Raw genomic sequence first — 21376 nt, 5'->3', positions numbered from 1 at the left:
GCAAAGAGAAAGAGGCAATAATCTCTTGTGTGACAGCTAGAAGAAACCCGTGATACTTCTACTGATGCTCCTGCGTGGGGAGCTTATGCTTGTTTAGTTCCATGGGCTTTTGCGGTGATTCTGTTGAAACTAACATTTTAGAGACTAAGCATTAACAGTAAAGTTGACTGTACACTTTAGTTTCAGTGGATGCTACTAGACAAATTCCTAGCTTCCTGACTTGCCAGTCTGGATGGTTTGTTCCATGGTTTTCAACAGGATAACAGATATCACCTGCAAGCGGGCTGCAGGATTCTTGTCTCTGAAGTACACACAGCAGCAACTCCAGCTGCTCAGTGAGTCATATTTATGAAAAAGGAAAACACTTAACACTCTATAAAAGTTTAATAAGTTTCATGTAACTCCTGTATTAACATAATTAAGCACAGAGACCTCCTACTATATTTAAACAAATACTTATCGGTGTAGTATAGAAAATAGCATAGCTGCCACAAGTATTGTCTGACTTCTGCATGCTGAGAGAGGACCTGGGAACTCGGAACATCTGTCTGTATAGAATTGTGATTAGATACTGGGGGGGGATCCCATTTTGTGGATTTGTGAGCTGGCAAATAAATGCTGAGGCTTAGCAGCAACTTTTCATCTCTAGACATTATGAGTGTAGGAACTGGATAGCTGAAGCTGGATGCTAGTAGAGCCTTCTCCTATTCTGGGCACGATATGACGCTAAAGTAATCCCGGCTGTAAATTATTTTTATTCAAGCATATCTTTTATCCTGGGTTTCTTATTTTAAGCTGCTTTTGTTCTTTGGGTTATTACATACTAACAGGAACTTAGAGCAAATACTAATAAGAGGCTTATGTAATTTAATTTACACTATGACTTTTTTCTGCAATTTGATTAAATCCAGATTTTTCAGTCACTTCACTCAAACACCAAGTGGAACTTTGCACAACATGCTGATGCAGCATTTAAAAAAGTTTTGTGTGCTTGAATATTCTTTTCAGATTGCGCATAAGATTTGGAAGTATATTTAAAGTCTGTCATTGCAGACACTGCTGGCATCAGACTGCTGGTTTGCCCTTCTGTCACTTACAAATCCAGTCACAGCAACAGTGAATCTACTTAAGAAAATTCAGTGGGTTATCTAAAACGGTGAATTTAGTTCAAGTGATGGAGACAAATTTTCTTTCCATGCAAAGCTATTGTCAATAGGGCTAATCCAAGATTTTGTCCAAAGAGGTAAATCAAGCTCTGAAAAACATTTATGTTTAGAAACCTGGGTCAAACTCTTCCTTTTCATGTATTTTGAAGCATAAAAGTTACCTACTGCAGATACTAGGAAACAACTTTCAGCTCAACAACTAATAACCTAAAGAAATACAACAGAATGCCCATAGTTTCAGAACTGAGAAAGCAAGCTACCTGAAGCTGCAGGATTTGAAGGATGCTTTAAGTGCTGTAACAGGGGGAATAAAGGTCTGTGTAGCTGAAGTGGCGTCTTGGGCAGTAAATGTCCATGCCCGCTATGAACAACCACACTGAGCTGTGATGTGGCAGCTCAGGCAATTCAGGACTGACCTATTGTCTCTCTCTGCAGTGTCAGCAGGAGGGCAAGCAGCCCGTAATGTCTATACAAGGGATTTACGTCTGCTTATATAGATGATTTTTTTTTTCAATTCTTTTTTGTCTCTCACTGAGACTTTGTTGCTCTTTATGTTTTTCCTTTATCATATTGAATGACTGTCAGACACTAGAAGGATTGAAAAATCTTATGTTGCATATTTTGCTATTTTACCTTTTCTCCCAGTGTCAGTTCTGACCCGATTTCGTCAGTATCAAACTGTTATATTCGTAAGCCTATCACCTAAAAGCATGGAATCTCAGCTTTCAAATTGAAAATATTATTCTGCAACGCTACTGCTTTGTGAAACATTGCTTGCTAGGGTAATTTGGTCTTGAAGCTGACAAAAAGACAGCATGGTAAAATATTAAAATGTGTGTCTCATAAGCAAGTATCTGTTGCAGATATTTCTGTTGTCTCAAAAAAAAAAAAACCAACTTGAAGTCATGGGGAACATTTTTTTTTTTTCCCCTATGCCATCAGTATTTCCATCCATTTTATGCTGCTAGCTCTTTCTCCAATGATCAGAAAGATTTCAATTGAACCCTGAGTTCTGTCTATTAGAATGTTTCATTTACAAAAGGCTATTAACCATGCCAGTGGCAGTATTTGGAATTGTGAGGCTAAAAATTTAGCGCAACCAGTGCAAATGGAAGGCTATTACACAAAGCAATACAAATAGATGCAAGCTCTGCTCAGGCAGGGCATGCAATCTGCCATGATACTGGCTTGTAACTGTGGAGGGAAAATCATGGGACTGGGCTTCCCTCCCTATCGCTCAAATCTTTTTATAATGTAAAAAGAAAAATAATGCAAATACCAGATTCTGCCCAAAACTACTCATTCAAGTATGTGGTTACTAGGTTCTTTGTTCCTTAACACTAAAGCCTTCAGTTAACAGGCATTGTAAGAAACGAGACTACAGACTCTGTATCTGAGCTTCCTTTTAGACTTATAATATAATGGTACACGCTAGTGTAAAAAGGATCATTAATCTAACGATTTCCAGATTTCCATGTTCAATATATTTTTAATTCTCTGGACTAGAGAAGCAAAAAGAAAAGGGGGGAAAAAAATGTCCCCCTTCCGCTCTTCAAAGCTCACTTCAGATATAAGGCTCCCACCCAAATTGAAGGAATCTCAGGTAATGACATGATGAAGATAAAGCCTTGGGAAGAGCGTTTCAGAATTCCCTCAGTGCTGATACAAAAAAAAAAAAAAAAAAATTCCATATAGCAGCAGTACTGCGTGCTGTTTTTTTCCTGAGAGTAGCACTAGCTTTTCTTTAGTAAATAAAGAACATGTACTGCTGTAAACATTCCCCATATAGGAGGTATGTGCTCCGTTTATGGTTGCTGCACAGTTTGAGCTGAAGAGATAAAATGCAAAGGAAATCTAGATCAATGTGAAGAGCTTGACATCCTCTTTTTTGTTTCTAAATGCTGTGGCAGTAAGGGAGGTGTTCCATGTTCAATGACTACTAATTTTAGATGCTTGCCTTTCTTCCAGTTAAGCCTTCCTCAGCACTGTATGGGTCGTTCATGATGTTAAAACTTTCACAGTTTCATGGAAAAGATAAAATATTTGCCTAGAATGAATTTAATGTGATAGGGTCTATGAAAATGTTATTTTGCTTTCCCTAGAGCTGTGATGTCACAGTTTGGTGTAGTTTTGTCTGATTAAATGTATTTTGTATCACTGACATAGGAGGCTTTTTTCATTTTTGCAAGTTCAGGACTCCAAACTGCCTCACCATGGATAAGATGAACACCAGCGCTAAACACAGGACAGCTGTTTGGGACTAGAGCAGGACTCAAACAGTACCAGCCTCATCAGCAAAAACTGCTGTGGAACTAAATCATCTTTTGAGACAACCTTAGATAGGAAAGTCTAAGCCTAGCCTCAGAAGTATCCAGCTGCCTATATTTAAACTAGAAGCATATTTCTGTATTGCTCTAGGTAAGATTTCATTTATGCATAAGGCATAATGCTCTCGTTTTATTGACTATTACAGACTGCTTTCAAACTTGCATGTAAAAGCCTAGCTTTATGTCTTCCTTAGCACATCTTTTGCTTATTTTAATACCAGGATATTTTAATATCCTAATAAACCTCTGTCTGTTATTTATATTTCTTAGTAAAAGGAGAAAACCTGCATCTAAGCATAAATTAGAGACTACTGAATAATGACTGTTGTTAAGACTTGATTCACTCAGAGACTGCAGAAATTACAGTTCTTCTCTTGGAATGTAATCGATCGTAATTCGATTGATCCCCTCTTAGTTTCTGATATGCAAAAGGAATTGGTCTGGTCTAACTGCTAGCACATACCTACAAGTATTTGTGAAACAACCTGACACTTAAGGACAGGGTAACTACAAAGGTGCTAGCAGCATAACTAGTATTGTCTCCAGCTCCTGCATTTTCTTATGCTGTCAACCAGTTTTCAGGCTGTTACAACAGGGAATTTTGGTTTTACGGCCACAGACAAAAGCCAAGCGCTTGCTTCATTTTCCCTAGAAGTGGCCTCGTTCCACTGAGTAGGAAGTCCTTATTGACTGAGGTAAGAAAGGTGAGATGCGGCTACCTTAGAGCACTTTGTTTCTCTCCTTTAGTGACAGTTCAGGAAAAGATGGTGAATTACTCCTCATACGTGGCTACTTCTGTGTGAAGCGTGCTGTTCTCTCCAGCCACGCGCAGGCACGCCCACTCCAGCACACATGTAGTTACTTACGCCAAGCAGCAGCAATGTGCGATTGCTTTACACCGTACACGGCTGTCACAGAACGGGTGGCTGGGTGTCCGCATTCCTAAAGCCATGCAAAAGGAGAAAATAAGATAAAATGATGCCTGATGAGAATCAAACTCCTGAAAGACCATACTGTGCTGTAGAATTAGGAACAAGGTGAAGACATGCACGTGGTCTGCATATAAGCACCTACTGCGCTGTGGCAGCTGATGTGCTTTTCCTAGTCATGTCTATACAGGAGCACCGACACTATCACAGCACATTTTTTTAGATCAGAGAACTCTTGGAATTTGCTCCTTAAAGGCAGAAATACTTACACTGTAACTTTTAAGTTTGTACATTTTTTTGGCTTTTCCCAGAGGAAAAGTATCCCAAAGGATGCTTGTGTTACTTCTACGTTTTGTTTTCTTCCCTCTACTCTTGCAACCACCTAATGCTTTCCGTTCACACTTTCATTTGGCAATTTGATTCCTTCAGGTTTAGTGTTTGCCTGTCAGCTATTGGATTTATGCCCTGTTAACAGTTTTTCTCAAACTCTGGCTAGTCATAAGAACATAATTTCAAAATGTGTTTGTTAATACAGGCAAGCCAAATACAGGTAAGGAAACAAAAGGGTGGAAAATAAAAACGATAAATGGACGTTAGAAGTTTGGCTTGATTTTTATTTGACTGCAAACGAAACCTATCACACCGTCTAAGATGGTGACAGTTCTCTATGGTGATACTTGTACCACAAAAAGGTTGGCAAGATGCTGCCCTACTGAAAAGTTTGCTCTTTTAAATCTTTTCTAAAAGCATGAAATTTGGCTGTGCAGATGAAATAACGAGTTTAACTAGAAAAGTATTTGAGTTTTAGGGTTCAAGCTTTATCCTTCAGATTCTGCATGGGCCTTTACAACAAATACAACAGCAAAAACTTAGTTGAAGAAGAGTAGTTCATCTTCTTAGTCACAAAGTACAGAAAAATGTTTTGTTGTTTTTAAAAAGGGCGGGGGGGTGGGGAAGAAATGATGAGGTAACCAGCACTCATGGTTGCAGCTCTTCTGAGACTGAGTCCTGCTTGGGCAAGTGCTGTCTCTCCGCTGCATGTGGTGGGAAGAGCGGAGCCTCCAAGCCCGCTGGGCACGTTATAAAGCTCAGAAGGATGGAGACTCTACAGAAGGGCCCTTCAGCAGTACCTCAAGGGAACAACAACCTGAAGCCCGCCCAACATCCCACCGCGGGACAGGCCGAGGCTGCCACTGACGGCAGCGCGGATGAGCACTGACATTTGAAGGCAATGCAAGGCCCGCCGTGCCGCCCCGCTCAAACCCTCGCAGCTCTCCACCGGGGAAGGGCGGGAAGGGGGCGCTCCCTCCCCGCCGCCACAGCCGCGGCCGGGCCCCGCGCCCTGCCAGGGCTACGGGTCGGCGAGGGCAGGCTGCGCGGAGGTGATGGCCGCCGGCCGGCCGGGGCAGGGTGCCGGGGCGGCGCTGAGCGGAACGAGCCGCCGGCGGAGCGGGGATTTACCTCAGGCGGCGCGCGCACTCCCGCAACGGCCCAGCGCGAGGCTGCCGGGGCGCACCCCCCCACACCCCCACACACCCCTCCCGCGGCCACGTGACCCCGCCTCACATGGGCAAGATGGCGGCGCCCAGAGCTGTCAACGTGCTGCGTAGCGGAGGTGAGCGCGCGCCACCGCTGCCGCCGTCGCTGTCGCTGTCGCCGTCGCTGTCGTCGTCCCGGGGGAGGGAGGGGAGGCGCGGGTCCGGCGCAGCGCTTTTCCCTCTTCCCGCCGGCCGCTGCCGGGCGGTGAGCCTGCCTGGATAATCTGAGGAGCAAAATGCGGGGAGACCGTTCCGCCGGTCGGAGGGCCCGGGGCGCGGGAAGGTGGCCCGGGGCGGCGGGGCCTGGCGAGCCGCAGAGGGGTCCCGCAGCAGCGGCCGCAGCTGTCCGGTCGGTTCCCGTGGCGCCGTGCTGGAGTTTGAGGCCGGCCGGGCCGCCTCACCGGGCGGACACCAGGCAGCACCTGTGGCCTGGGCAGTGATGGACAGTACGGGTAGGCCGCACGGGTGTTTTGCTGTCATCGTTTTTGCTCTTAGAATTTAAGCCGTTTGACAGAAAAAGTGATGTGACAGAAGCACACGTGGTTCTGCCAGCCCACTCGGCCGCAGAACTTGGTTCATGTTGGCACTTCGGCGTGTGTCGGGGCTTCACAGGTCCCCTCGTCCCTCACAGGCCCTGGTCCCTTCTCCACCACACAACACCTCCACCACGTAACCTCTCACAAGTGAATCGCTCCCATCGCTCCCTGACTTACTAATACGTAAGAACAATCGTACAAAATGCTGTACTTTGCTGGAAAATGCGCTGTCTTGTTGGCATAGCGTTATTTACCTCTCAGTCCTTCCCCTCAGTCCTTTATTGTCTCATGTTAAGTAAGACTGGAAGCTCTTGGGGCATACCGTTCTGTCAGTGTTTCCTTTTAGCACTGTTGTAAAATCTTAGATGTGTGAACAGAAGGAAATTCCTCACAGTGATCTTGATGAAAGGCTTGTATGATTATTATTTTTTTTTCTTAAGACTGTTAAATAGTTAGTGTAGTAATAGGGAATAGAGTGATCCCAGATCAATTTTACCTTAAACATTAAACTGAATGGTGCGTGCTTTCAGAGAAATCATAATATTGCAATGCTTTACACCTGGCATAACAAAATTTCAGTCCCTTTTCTCATGTTATTGATCTTGATCTTCTACGGTACTTTTATTTTTCATGCTATCCAACAGTCTTGAAAACCACTGGAAAATGTAAAGGCCTTTTCCTCATAGTTAATCCTGAATTTCGCAGGGCAGAAATGCCACATCTTTTGGTTTTTTTTCAGTGGTGAAGGCTCATATCTGTAAGGAAATTTCAGTTTGACTGGACTCTTGGAATCTGAGCATCAGCTGAACTCTGGGAAGAGCTGCAACATTTGGCCTTCACAGTTTCATTGTTTTATTTCTAACAACCGTCAGTCACAGTTTCATTGTTTTATTTCTAACAACCGTCAGAACCTTCATGCTTGCGTGTGTGGAAGTGTGGAACAGAATCACGTTTTTTAGTATATAATACCATACAAACAATGGTTTATTTGTTTGAATCTCAAATGAATTGAAATTTAGTGTGCAGCTTCATACTATTCATTATTTGCTTCAGTAGTTGTGTCTGCGACCTTTTTGTTCTGGTTATGGTTTTGGTCACGTGTCCATACCCTACCACTGCCTCCAGCCCCCTCCACACCTAGAAACATGGTGTCTGTCATCCAGTTAAAAGAGCCAAACTGTTTAAATTTGTTAAGCTTTCATACCTTCCCTTCAGGCATCAAACCTTGTTCAGCTCCCCTAGGGGATATGCATTTCCAGAAGTTGAAAAAGAAAAACTGTCATAATTCAGACAAGACTGATTAAACTAAACCAAATTTTCTCTGAATTGGACAGTTCAGTATAATTTAATTTGCAAATACTGAAAGACAGAAGTAATTTAAATTAGATTTCTGTTCACCTAAGGGAATCTATTCTACCTAAATTGAATGAAAATTACTTTTTTATAGCCTCTTTTGTGACATTTTTTCGTATTTCTGATGTTATGTTTTTATAAATGATGAAAGGAAAGTTTTCTTTATTATGGAGCTGTTTCTAGATAAGTGCATTTGAACAGCAGAGTTCTTGGAAGTTTTTGTATTGGCTAAATACTTCCTTCACATATCAGAAGGGCTTAGGCTAGCCTAAAAAATCTCTACTATATTTGAAAAAAGAAAATAAGTTGAATGAAAGATTGTAGGAAGTTAAAAAGACAGTTTGTGCCCTTTCAGTAGGCATATAGGGAATTTATTTGAATAGTCTCTGCCTTGCTAGTGTCAGAATTGCAACAGTGTCAACCCAAGGAGAAGGTACACAACTTTGTAAGAGTGTGAGTGGCTTGCACAAACCTTTGTGAAATTCCATATGCTCAAACACTGCACTTCAGAGTGGCCTTGCAGTGGGCTGAACTGCATTTTAGCTGACATCCTTTCTTGAACAGTAGTTGAAAAGAATTTTACAGGTGATGCATAGAAGTACAAATTGCATTTAACATTTTGTAAAAGGAAACTAAGAAACATCCAGAATATGGACACATCAAATCAGTGTTGTCATGTCATGGTTTGTACTTACAAATAGTTGTTACGGTTTGAGGAACCCACAGCAATTTATAGTCGTTTAGACAATTATTCTCTCACCCAATGACCCCTCCCCACCCGGGAAGGGACATCAGGGAAAAAAGAAGGAAACACAAGGGTTGAAATATAAACAGATTTAATAGAATAAGACTAAATAATTAACATTAATAAGACTAATGAACCACTATTGATCTCACTACCAACATAAAATGTACAAGCATTGTACACAGCCCATTCTCTTAGCAGGAAGCCATGCACTCCCAGCAGGGACAGCCAATGTAGGACACTGCGAGCACTATGGTTTCAGGAGGAAGGGAAGGGCTCAGGGGTCCAGATCCGGGGCAAGGAGTTCTCAGGATGGCAGCCATCAAGGGAGAGAGAGAACTTCTCAGCAGACTTTCTAATTTATATTGAATGTGATGTTCATGGTATGAAATAATCCTGTTGGCCAGCCTGCGTCAAGTGCCTGGGTCTTGCTCCTCCTCATCCCCGCACCTGGCAAGGCTCAAAAACACTGAGACCTTGAAAGACGCATACCATAGCTGGCTACAAAGTAAATATTTTCACAAATTCAGATAATAAGAATCTTCTAAAAGTGCAGTTTTCCCAAGCATTAGAAGAGAAATTAGTCCTGTGTTGCCGAAACCAGGACAATAGTACAGATTATATGGTGATTCATTGGCTTGTAAATGGTCTAATTACATATTATGACGGTTTCAGGTATTAAAATAATTGCATCCATGATACTTCATTGATAATGAAATAAAGTAGAAGACATCAAAGAACTGCACGTCTACAAATGCAACTTAGATGGTTTAAGGCATATTAGTCTTCTATTGATTTATTCATTTTAGGCAAGTAATTTTCTGTAGAGTAGAAGCCCCTGATTCCTTGTAATGAAGTTTCAGGACTTCGAGCCACAGGAAAATAACTGATGAGAAGACATTCCTTGTAAAATAAGTTACTTACTATGTTAAATACTGATATAACTGATTTCTGATCTTGCTTCCCTATCTCTAACTATGAATAAGTACTCTGTAATAATCTATGTGGCTTATTACTGGCCAGACTTTTAAAGTTAAGTCATTGTAGACTTGCTATGTGTGATACACCTCTTAGATATGTAGCCTGTGTTCCCAGGCTGTCTGTTTGCTTATACACTGCCTTGTTAAGCCCCTTGCAGAGCTGGAAATTTGTACGCAGGCTCCTGAACAGATACTGACAAACCTGGGAACTGCTCTCAGGTAGAAGCTGTAGCTACCTCCAACACCACAGGATGTGAGATGTTGAGAGATACTTTTCTTCTGCAGAGCCTTTTAGAAATGATTGTTTTCAAATTTTTGCTGAGAATGTCACTCTTTTCCCCTATGTTAGTAAAATGAAGAGGAAATAGAGAAATGTGGTTTTAAACCTTTTTTAAAAAAAAAGCTGGGGGGCATAGCTGGAGTTTGATTTTGTTGCAATACAGCTTCAAAGCCTTGCACTTCCAAGTTTGCCTGGAAGTACCAAGTCTTATTAGAAATCAGACTTTTTTCTTTTTCTTTTTTTTTATTACAAAGCATTTTTGTTTGGGCCGTATAGATCACAAGTTTAGTTCATGGGTCTTTTCAGTAATGCATGGTTGAGTACTGTCTGTACTTCGGAGATAGTCTAGGCAAAATTGAGTATTTCAAAGGAATAATAAACTCTTCTCCAGCAGGGTATCTATATAAAAATCATCAAACTATTCTGAAGCATTAAAGAAGTTAGAAATATTAGTTCGGACCCTGTAGAGAGTGGAGCAATAGAAGGTGTAGCAAGTGACTGAGGCAATATTGAAGTGATTTGGTTTACGTCCTTTACATAGAGTGCATACATACATAATTTTATGTAGTGTTTTTCTTTGTGGTCAGACATTTACCATTTAGGATGGTAAAAACAGTAGTCAACTTTTAAATTACCATTTTATGTTGAACTCTACCTGTCAGTGTACGGAAGCATGCTATGGAGTCTCCAGCTGGGAATTGGTTAAATAAATTAATAATGTGCCTGCCGTAAATCTCTTCAAATCTCCATTTCCGTGGCTTTTTGATTTCCAGAAACATGGTCAAGATCAAATTGGCTACCTTACTGAATAATACCTACACAAAACTGTTAAGAGTTTCCACGACCTGCAAGGGGAGAGGGCTGTCTTCACTGCCTGGGAATCTTTTTTGCGGTCGTTTCTGATATCCTGTTGCTGTCGCTAACCCACCTCTTCCATAGGGGGGAACCTGGACCCGACAGCACATCACGTCCTCACCCACACAGCGTGCTACAGAGCATCTAGTGTCTTTCAGAATAGTTAGCAGAACCAGCATCTGGGCTGAGTTGTGGCATCCTTCCCCCAGTGTGCTCAGTTTCCTTTCCATTTATATTTCTTTTAACTTACATTCATGAAATATTTACTTACTATCTGTGCCTCATGAAACACCTATGGTCCACTTTGTTTCACGGACGCAGCTGAGGGTGCCTGCTGGTCCCTTAGGGAAGCAGGGGGGACACCCGTGTGAAAAATAAAGTACTGAACTGTATTTTAGGGACATTACCTCAACCTTAATTTGGACTTGATCTTTATCATTGTCAGTATTCAGCCAGTTTGTGCATTCTATCCAGATGGGAACCTATGTTTTTCACTCTTGCATTGGAATTGGAGTTGACATAAAACATTTGACCAAACTTAAGAAAATGAGTGAATTTGGGTTAGAAGATAGAGCCTAATACAAGACTTCTGACTCTTGAGTTGTCCATAAAAACTTTACTGAATCTTTTACTAAGTAGTATTTCTGCTACACGTGGTCCGTGTCTTGCATTTTATTAGTCTGCAGCCCTTGATAATGCTTATGGTCTCATGAAATGCAAACTTTTCAATGTTTTGAAGAGGAAGTGAAAGAAGGGTGCAAAATGAGGTAATTTTCTTTTTTGCTGGAATCAAAGCACGCATGCCAGATTTTTTAACTGCCGAATGCTACTGAATCAATATGTTTCCATCTTTTTGATGATGCATTTTGAAATAGGAGTTACATTTATTTTTAAAAAATTGTTGTAACTTACCCTTTGATAAGTGTATTTAACCATAAACTTCAACATGTATGAGATTATCCTCATGTTAAAAATAAATCATAAAAATCTTCTTAGCCCTATTGATATTCAAACGCTAGAAGTATCTCTTCATTCATATTTTCATCACCATTAAAAAGAAAGTTAGAAATGTACAACTCAAAAAATTATTCCTCACCTATGGTAACTTTCAATACTTTTAACCTAATGCTTATTACAAAAAATTAACTGTAGCATATACAGATAACAGTTTTGGGGAGACTTGACTAAATGTTTCCTGGTATTCCAGACTCGTAATTAAATATGTCCTGTAATTCTGAGGGGTTTTTTGGCAGATGAGAAAAAGTGGTTGAAAACTTTCGCTAGAGAGTTTTTCAAGATCAAATGATGCTTGGCTGCACTGTGCAATATATGAGCTGGGCAATTAGCTGGAAGAAAATATTAATTCACATTTTCCATTAATTTGTAGACAGACTCATGTCTCCAGAATTTAACATTAGCGTTATCAGCTGCAAATGATGCACGGTGGAAGTTCAAAGCATTTGATTGTGGTACACTTTTAGCATTTTTCAAATGATCCTAAGGTAGTTTCATCCCTGTCTTGAAAATAATCAGGCAGACGAGGGATTATTCCCATTTCAACAGTGCAGCAATGAGTAACTCTGGGGCAGACAGGCACTTTCATGGTTTGAGGCACAAGAGAAAAAATATTCCCCTTTCAATAAAGTGTTTAATTGTTCTCTTCTTTCAGTTGAGAGGTAATGTATTGTTGGCAGCACACAGCCCCTTTGTTCTGACAAGATCTATCACTTCTGGCTGTGGATGGATCTGTAGGGTGTGGTTTCTCCATGAGCTTAGGTTTCTCAATCAGTCAGAATTAGCTAAGATTGCCTTTAAACGAAGCAAAGCCATTCACAGATGTCCAGCCGTGGTGTGAGTTGGATCAACTTGTTGATCTACCTGGAAATCAGCCGCCGCGGTGGAGGCTGTATTTGGGTTGGCAGCTCCTGGGTCCAGTTTGATGCGGGAGGGAGGGAGGCATCCCCGTTCCCGGGAGCAGCCTGCAGCCAGGCTGGCACAGCTGCTGGCTTATAAACCAGCAGCATTTTCATGTGCGGTTACATTTAAGTGATCGGTATAAGTAATGTTAGGCATTACCTGCGTGTGTTTAGTTGGTGGCTAGCTGCCGAAACTCGATGTTTTCTGCCACATCGTCAGCTTTGCTGACCCACTCCTACTCATGTAGCCATTCATTCCCGTACATAAAAAGTCTTTTCTTCTCTGTAGGAAGGTGCCCATTGACCTGTGGTGCTGGGGCGTCACCACTGAGGTTACAACTAAAAGCCACACAGGGACAAAATTTGTGACAAGTTCCTGAAGAGTACTTAGTGTCAGCCTTTTGTGAATGCTTTCTCTGCTCTGACTGCCTTGTATCTTGGGTGGCCAGGTCCCAGGCAGTGTCCAGTATCTGCCAGTACTTAGCCTGTGATAAATATATTGGATGGGTATGTTTTTAGATACCAGAAGTTAACTGAGGTAAGCCTCGCTGTAATCCTTCAGGCAAAATTGAACCGGCTTGGAAGTTTATTTTACATGCGTCATTTTCCATTTTGCAGAGTTTTCCTTAAAGCTCACCTGGACCTTTCTCTAAGCAGAAAGGAGCTGCTTGCTCTTTCCATTCCCATCGCAGAGCTCTGAAACTTCTCCACTGTCCACAGCAGCTCACTGCCCTGGTGCGGCGATTCTGTGCGAGGGCTGGTGTCCAGCTGCCTGTGGAGGCTACTAATCCTGAAGGAAAACACCAGAAAGCTTGGGGAAATTTCTCTACCAAGAAACTGGGATGCCCATTCATAGGGACTTGGCTTGTTGACGTGTTTCCAAAACAGGTTTTACAGTGCTCTCTCAGTCTTCAGAGTTAGACATAGGGATGCCCATGAGCGAGGAGCACTCCCAGTTTGCATGCGCAACTTCTGCGTCACCTGCCAGAGGCTTTTGTCCTTGTCTGGCTTTTCCTTACCTGGCTTCAGGTATAGAAGCAAAGGCTCAACGTAATACTGTGTAATACGGTGGAAAGTCAGATTTTAATTCCAGGTGTGCAGTTCAGTGCTGGCTTTGGGTGGCACAAAAGGCAAACGTTGTCTCTTACTGAAGGGGTAGGTCTCTTCAAGCTCACAAACGCCTTGTTAATCAACACATAGATCTTAGGGCTGCTCTGTAAAGAACCAAATGACGGATTTAACCTTCTCTATACTTATGCAGCAAATCAATGAAATAAAGGATACCACTTCACAATCTCTAGGGATTAAGTTAAAGAAAAGAAAGATACAGGCTTTTAAAATCTACACCAGAGGATGACCCTGCCGAGCCTGTGTACAGGATCCAACTGCAAGTGAAGTCTCTGGCTTTTTGGCTCTTGCGAGTCCTGTTACTTAAAACATCACCAGTAGTGGTACAGTCACATATATATCATAGGTCTATGGTGGTCTCTAAGCTTGTTTACTGTAATACATCATATTTGAAGAGAAATGATGAAGTACTTAATCATCCCTAAAGAAATTCTGGACCTCACATTGTGAATTATATTGTATTTTCGGGCAGATAGCTCTAACCAAAATCACAGTATTGGATGCCATGTGAGCATATAGCATAACATCTTTTTCCCTCTGAGAGCTTGCAGTACAGGTAGCTGTGGTGGACAAAAGGGACTGAAATCGTGAGCAGTAGTTGATGGATGGAGAAACTGTAGCTCCAAGGGAGTAATTTGGGGAGGGTCTCGTGGCAGCACGGCATCGGCAGAATGAAACAGGGCCTGAGGCTGCCCTAGTGCCTGCTGCTCCCGAGCTACCAGCCTAACATAGAGTTTAACAGGGGACATACGTGAAGTGGCTTTCTGCGTTTAGATAACATATCCCTTTTACTCAAGCTTTTGCACTGAATTACCCTACCTAGACCAGAAACTGTCTTTAAGGCACATATATAAACAACGTACCCTGTGTCTGTAGAGTTTGGAATTGTGTTGTGCGTGTTCTCTAGGCGTGCAGGAGGAACCAAACTGAGCTAGTCTCCCATTTCTTGTATGGTTTCCTGCGTGTAGCTAGAGTTGGAGATTAAGGTTGAGGCTACCAAAAAAAAAATTCTATAGTGTCATGGTATTTTCTTTTTTTATTCTGAAGAGACCTGGATTTCTGCTGAAGTCACGCTGAAGACAGGCTGCTTCTGATTTTGAACCTGTTCTGGTGCTAAAGCTGCAGCAGAGGTCTGTGTCATGAAATCTAAGCTGGTTTTCCTTTCCACCATACTCAGACGTACTAGACATGATGTTCTGGTTGAGACAGTTGTAAATCATGAGGAAATTTAAGTGAAAGCTTAGGAGTTTTTGAGCTAAAATCACCTGTAGGATCCCTAGTTACGTGATCTCAATTTGGGATGATGTATATTTTCCCTCTCTTGGTTTTTTTTCTTCATTCCTCCTTTCTTCTCCCCAGCTTCTGAACAAGCCCATTCCTGTAGCATTTGGAAATGCACCTCTGGTGAGACAGACTTGCTGCCTCTTCTTCTCTTTGACAGTTTGGTATCGTGATGTGCCAAACCTGGATAGCTTGCAGTGCTTTGAGACACCACATTGCAGTGCTGTCAATCTAGCAATATTTATTAGCATTAAAATTTAATTTGAAAATATTTTGATGTAATACAGTGGGAGGAGGAGTGGGTTACAAGGCAATTGTTTTTTTTTTTCTTTTTTTTGATGTTGTGTTTGTTCAAGCTGTGTGCGTTTGTCGCAGTGGTTTCTTTCCTAAGTATTTCTATTTAAATGAGTGTTGTTAAGATATACTTGTGTGCCTGGTCTAACTTTCATAACACATATGTGAAAAAGCAAGAGAACGTATACAAGCAGTGGTCTGTATGTCGTATACTCTCTGCCTTACAGTTATTGCATCCTGTAGAAAGAGGCTGTTTGGCTACAGCAGTGTTTTAATTTCATTTTTTAGGTTTTAGTTACACATTTCTGGAGTCTCCCTGACCACTTCTGTTACCTGATGGCGCCTATATTTCATCAAGTTTAGACAAGCAGTCTACCTGGACTTAGGCCCAGAGGAGCAGCTGTAACTGAACATGATCCCCTCTGCCTGGGAATACAAGACCTGTAGTACCGCGATTCCCAAGGGAATTGAAAGAAAACTGTGTTCAAGCCTCTCCTCCTGCTTTTTTTTATTTTCTTTGTTGTTTTTGTGTAGTATTGCCTTATACTGACAGGTAGCGTACCTCACCACGAGTAAAATCTGGTATTAGTTTGTTGATAATTAGGAGAAAAGATTCTTTTTAACCTAGACTTGGGAACAGAAGCAGGGAATAGCACAGGCAGCGACAGAAGTTACTCTGACATCTCTTGATTACTGCTTGCAAATAAAGTGACAAGTTATTAAACAAAATAACAAAAAGTGCTACAAGCACTGCTGTTATCATGTTGGGGTTTTTTTACTGCATTGTAATTTTTATGCTTCCAGAGTTTAGTGGATGCAATTGTGGATTTTAATTTTGTTCTTGCATGTTTCTCTATAATCTGTTTCATTCTGTTAGAAAAGCTGCATTATATAAACATCGTGTATTATTTTAGCTGCAGAATATTATCATGGTGGATTTTTTTATTTAGAAAATGTTTTTTGAATTTTTTTATGATTGCAGACTGAGTGTTAGTTTTCAATCTAATTGAATTTAATTGCATTTCCTGTGTGTTTTATTTTTAATTTGCTCTTATGTGCCTTTATTTTCATCAGGAATTGTAAATTTGACATATTTTTTTTTGAAAGCATGGAGTTGGCAGTCAGACACAAGCCATGAAATAATTTAAAGCAATGAGATAATTATCTTAAAATTCTTCTAAACATGGGAACATGTAGTTCCTGCTTAATGATCAAGAGCTGTTTCTTCATGTTGTTTTGGATTGTATGACCCTCTTAGTTTTTTCTTTTTTAAGTTTAAAAAATTAAGATGGGGAAGAGTAATTAAAAACTGCTTGTTTCTTCCTATTCTAGCTTTTATGTCCAGGTAAACTGTACAGGCAGGCAGAACTACTCTTTGAGCTACATATATTTTTGTCATTGTTCATTTATCTTTTACTGCTCGTATTTACCTAACTAACATGTTATACCATTGCTCGTAGAGAGATTTTTTTTTTCCCCTGGTATTGTAAAAAAAAGTGTGGAAGTATTTGCCTTGATCTATATCTTGTTTTTCTGTTACTTGTAACAGTTTGTCTGACTTATTTTTCTAAACTTGAGCTGTTTAGCCTGGGAGGAACCACAGTGGCTGGAGAACATGTAAAGCTCTGGGATTACAAATGTGAAGACTGAACAGGATTCTGAGGTTTACTTATTTAAAACTAGTGAGTAATAAACATCTGAAATAAAGATGTCATTACTAAAAATTCATTATTCTGTTCCTCCCAGTAGGGGAATAAAAGGTCTGCTGTAGCACAGTACATGTATTGTGTTACAGTTCACATCTTCCAGGCTTCTTGTCTGCTCCAGGTTTGACATTCCTGGTATTGCTGAGGTTTAAAACAAAAAAAGCATGGGAAAAAGAAAGTCTTATCAGGTCTTTTTAAACCTCCAAAAGGTAAAGTTATAATCATATGGTATAATCACATTAAGAACTTTTTTCTAGTCACCAGCAAGGGAGAGAGTTACTGTTCTTGCTAGACAGAGTTCATTCTAAGTTTTTGATGGTTAGAGAATGCCTGAGGAGTGAAGCTAAGTTGTTTTCTCGCATTGTGGCCATAGTCGGAGGCCTCGGGCTTTAGGTTTCTGTTGTCTGAATTGTAGGAGTCTCCTGCCCTGGAGACTGCAGCAGTTTGAGAAATAAGTAAGGGAGAGGGAGAGGCTTTTGCCAACACAGAGGCTTCCTCAGCTCACTGCTCGTTGGTGAATCACGTAGGTGAACCTACGTCGTGAGTCTCACCTTGGTGTCTTGTGAACTTCCCACTTCCTCGAGTCGGTGGTCCTGGTGGGAGATAGCGTTCCTTGGGAGCTCGCCTTGCTGTCGGGAACAGGAGTCTCTCCTGCTAGTCTGCCGCCATCCTTCCGCAGTAAGATAAGTTCTACGGCTGCGTGTCTGAAGAGAAGGCATGATCTCAACACAGGACAGGGCTCAGGTCCTCTACGGGACTCGTAGCCAGGAGCCAGGGATCTGGGGGCTGGTGGCGTGCGTGGCCTTGGATAAGCCGTTGAACTTTCTGTGTCTTTCTACATCTACAATGGAGATATTTATCTACCTTGCAGGTGCGTTGGTTGAGATTAATGAGTTGTTTGTAAAGCACTTTGAAGATGAAAAGCACTATAAAAATGCTAAGTATTATTATGTATGAGCTCTTGAGTGCATAATGGCTGTTTGCCTGCCAGTATTTAAAGCAATTTGTTGTGCACTAAGTATGAAAGGCACTGTATGGAGTCAAGTTCTAGTTTCCATTTAAGAAAAGTAACTTTTATTTTCTGTCAGCAGTTCAGGTCACACCACTGGTCTTTGGTGTTATCTAGAGGGAAAACAGACTCTAGAAGACTTTTTAAGAGGAACCGTTTAAAAACTTTTAAACCCAGATTATTATATAATAAGGGTTTCTTCTCAATTGGTCATTTCTTACCCTCACTATAAGTCTTGGGTTTTGTTTGTCCACATCTTCTGCCTTCTCCCATTTTGCCAAATGCTTCTTCTGTCCCTTCATACTCTTCTGTCTGAACTGCCGTAACTTTTATCTCCCCGACCTTTCCATCCATCTCCACAGTTGTCACCAAAGCTCCTGTTCTTTGTGCTGCTTCTGCTCGGCGGCTCTTGACGTGTTGCACATGTTTCCTCACCACTTCATCTTAGGTCATTCCTGCACGCAGGTTTCCCCTGCACTCCTGCCCTGAGGAGTCTCTCGCCCCAGGTGCTCGCTGCACGGTACGGTGCTCTTCTTCAGGATGCTTCTCTAATAAATGTCAGAGCTGCCTGTTGGACAGGCAAACACATCCACAGAAGGGGTAACGCTGATCTGTGTTAGAGAGCAGACTTTGCTGTCTGTGACCTCTTGGTTAGGTGATCTTCATGCTTTTTGAGCATGGGTTTTTCTAAGCATCCTCCAGTGGTGATGTGGACTCCCATGTCAGGAGCTGAAACAAATCGATAATGAACTTGTTTTCTAAAAAAAAAAAAGTCTTTGGACGTGGCCATCAAATTCTCAGGTTTCCCCAAATCACAGGATGAAAACCGCTGTGTCCTCTTTATCGTGTATCGGCACCATATAGTCTGTCCAGCTTGGATAATAAAATACTCGCTTTGGCCCAATCTTGGTTTACTGCATTGGGTTAGAGATGTGAAAGAAACAAACACCTCATCTTAAATAGGTTCACACTCATATATAATTACTTAAGTGCAGTCCCCTTCACTTTATAAGGTGTGTCACATAACCAGACCAGTGCGTGTTTTAATTGTAAGAGTAAAATGCAAGAGAGTAGGCATGAAAATTCATATACCACAGAGCAAGGGCTTGTAGTTTATTGGATGCAATTCAGGCAGAAAAATACAGTATGTGGCTATGTTTAGTATGACAAGAAGTGTCAGGATTCTCTATTTTGTCCTAGTTATTGCATTATCTTGCTATGTTTTTAAAAGGATCTAGGAAAAATAATTTAAGGTAATATATACAAGCTGAACTGTTAATTGGCAAAGGGCTTTATCCGTATGATAACCGGCTGTTGCTCAAAGGTAGTTACAACAGATGTTCCTGAACAAGGGAAGTTTGAATTTATTTTTTTTATTATTCCTTTAAGATAGTTCATATTAAAAACATTATTTGAGTGGAAAACAATCTGGAAATGTTTTATGACATAGAAACAAAGTATGGAATGTTTGTTTGTTTATTTTGTTAAATGACTTGTTCCGTGGGGAGTTCTCCTTTTAGAGCTGTTGTCCTTTCCAAATCAGTAGATGTGTTTCCCTTAAGTTCTTAATTTCCAAACAAAGAGGAAAATGTTGGAAACCAAGTGTTCAACAAACTGCCCTGCTGCACGGAAGCCTTAGAAAAGAGGAATAAAGGGCTCTTCAGAGCTCCTCAAAGGTCTTTTGGCAGGCATACTCTGTAGCGTGCAGCCTGAGAAAACTTTCATGAGTGTTTTTGAAAGTCACACTGTTCTCTTTCGAGTTTAGACGATAAATAACCAGCCACTCCAACCAGCTGTATAAAGTCTCCAACTTTCACATTTTAAAGATGTTTACCCTCAGGTATTTATGGTTAAAATACCTGTTCAAAGCTATGTTTCAATTTTAGATCAAGCTCATTTTGAACCATGAAGGACTGCTGCAGTAATGAACACAATCTAAATTTATACGTTAATGCTGATGGTGTATCAGATGTTCTCTAAAGGAACCTGTACACTTCTCAGATTATCTGTTTCATGTCAGTGGTACATAAACTTAAATTAGGTCCTGCCTTATGTATTTTTTTTTAATTATGAAAGTCAACAGATGTGGCATAACACTGAAAGAAAATGGCAAAGAAATCGTTAGTTTCTCACATAAATTCCAGCTGTTCAGTCTCAGATTTTCAGATAGGCACAGGGGAAGATGGAGTTGGAAAAAAGCAACAGTGGGCTCCTGACCTCCTTTCACAAATTATAAAAATTAGGTGCTTTATGTAATAGATGGAGCAGTCACTGCAGATCTGCTTGTATGCTGCTTGGGTTCGTAGCGCTTGAATGTGCTTGTAAACTTTATCTAGAGTTGTTGAGTTGAGGTCCTTCGCCACTGGACAAAGTGGATAGTCATCTCGCAATGATGTCTTGGTTTGACACCAAGATGAGGTGGTGCCCACGGTGGTTTGTGCAGGTCTGAGAATCGAGTCACTCTCTTGCATCGTGGATGAAGTGGTAGGCAGTGACGAGTCTTAATTTCATTGCCATGTCCGTTCTGAACTAACACCTGTGAGGTGACTAGGCAGGTCTCACCTCTCCGACCTATTTCTGGTTGTTCTGCACTGATTATTATTAACATAATTCTTATGGTTCATCACAGAGACTTAAAGGAAATTAGTGTTCTTTAAAGAAAGAAATAAAGTAGTGGGACTTGTCTGCGTTTATAAAGCTTTATTCATGCTCTGGCACACCTTACAAGTTCAGCAGAAGCTCAGCTCATGAGAAGAGTTCTCTTCTGGGAAAGCTTAAATCTGTTCCTAGGAAAGATCAAATTGTACCATCAAGAATTATTTTGCTGGTGTAGCTCTGTCCCGGTGGTTTTCTGAGTGCTATTGTTACATTGTCTAAGTGTTTTGGGTTATGAATTACTCTCCTTAACTAATACATGTTTTGTGGCAAAACTTTAATTGCAGAGCAACCCAAAGACTGCAGGAGAAGTAGCAGTTTCTAAAACCTGCTTGATAGAGACAGTCTTGCTTTTGTTCATTTGGGGTCTGTTTTGTCCAAATAATTCTTTTGTAAAAACTGTTTCGCAAAATCCAGTATAGAATAAGGTACATGGTAAACAAACTTTGGCAGCTTTTGCTGCAACAGTATTCCCAGCTGTGGGAGCCAGCTGGAGGTTGCAAATGGGTTGGTGGGAGGTTGGCAGCTGGAAGTTCCACCAACTGAAAATAATCTGCTGGGGTGGCTGGGGTAAAGGCACCGGTTGTCTCCCTGTCTCCTCTGCTGTGACAAGTGTTGATGGACAACCAGCCACTGCACCATGAGCAGGTACAGCAGAGGCACAGACACATCACTTCT

General features: G+C 41.2%; 1 protein-coding gene across 1 annotated transcript in view; it reads left to right on the top strand.

The window, feature by feature from the left end:
- The first annotated feature begins 5711 nt into the window (after positions 1–5711).
- The window catches only part of METAP1D (methionyl aminopeptidase type 1D, mitochondrial), a 50904-nt gene continuing 35239 nt past the window's right edge, over positions 5712–21376 (top strand). The window contains 2 exon segments of the mRNA XM_074593631.1: positions 5712–5944; positions 5946–6037. Coding sequence (XP_074449732.1) covers positions 5808–5944; positions 5946–6037 — 229 coding nt within the window. The 5' untranslated portion in view covers positions 5712–5807.

This window comes from Larus michahellis, chromosome 7, assembly GCF_964199755.1.
Source record: "Larus michahellis chromosome 7, bLarMic1.1, whole genome shotgun sequence".
Taxonomy (NCBI): Eukaryota; Metazoa; Chordata; class Aves; order Charadriiformes; family Laridae; genus Larus; species Larus michahellis.
The sequence above is the reverse complement of the archived record's forward strand: the minus strand, read 5'-3'. Positions and strand labels throughout refer to the sequence as shown.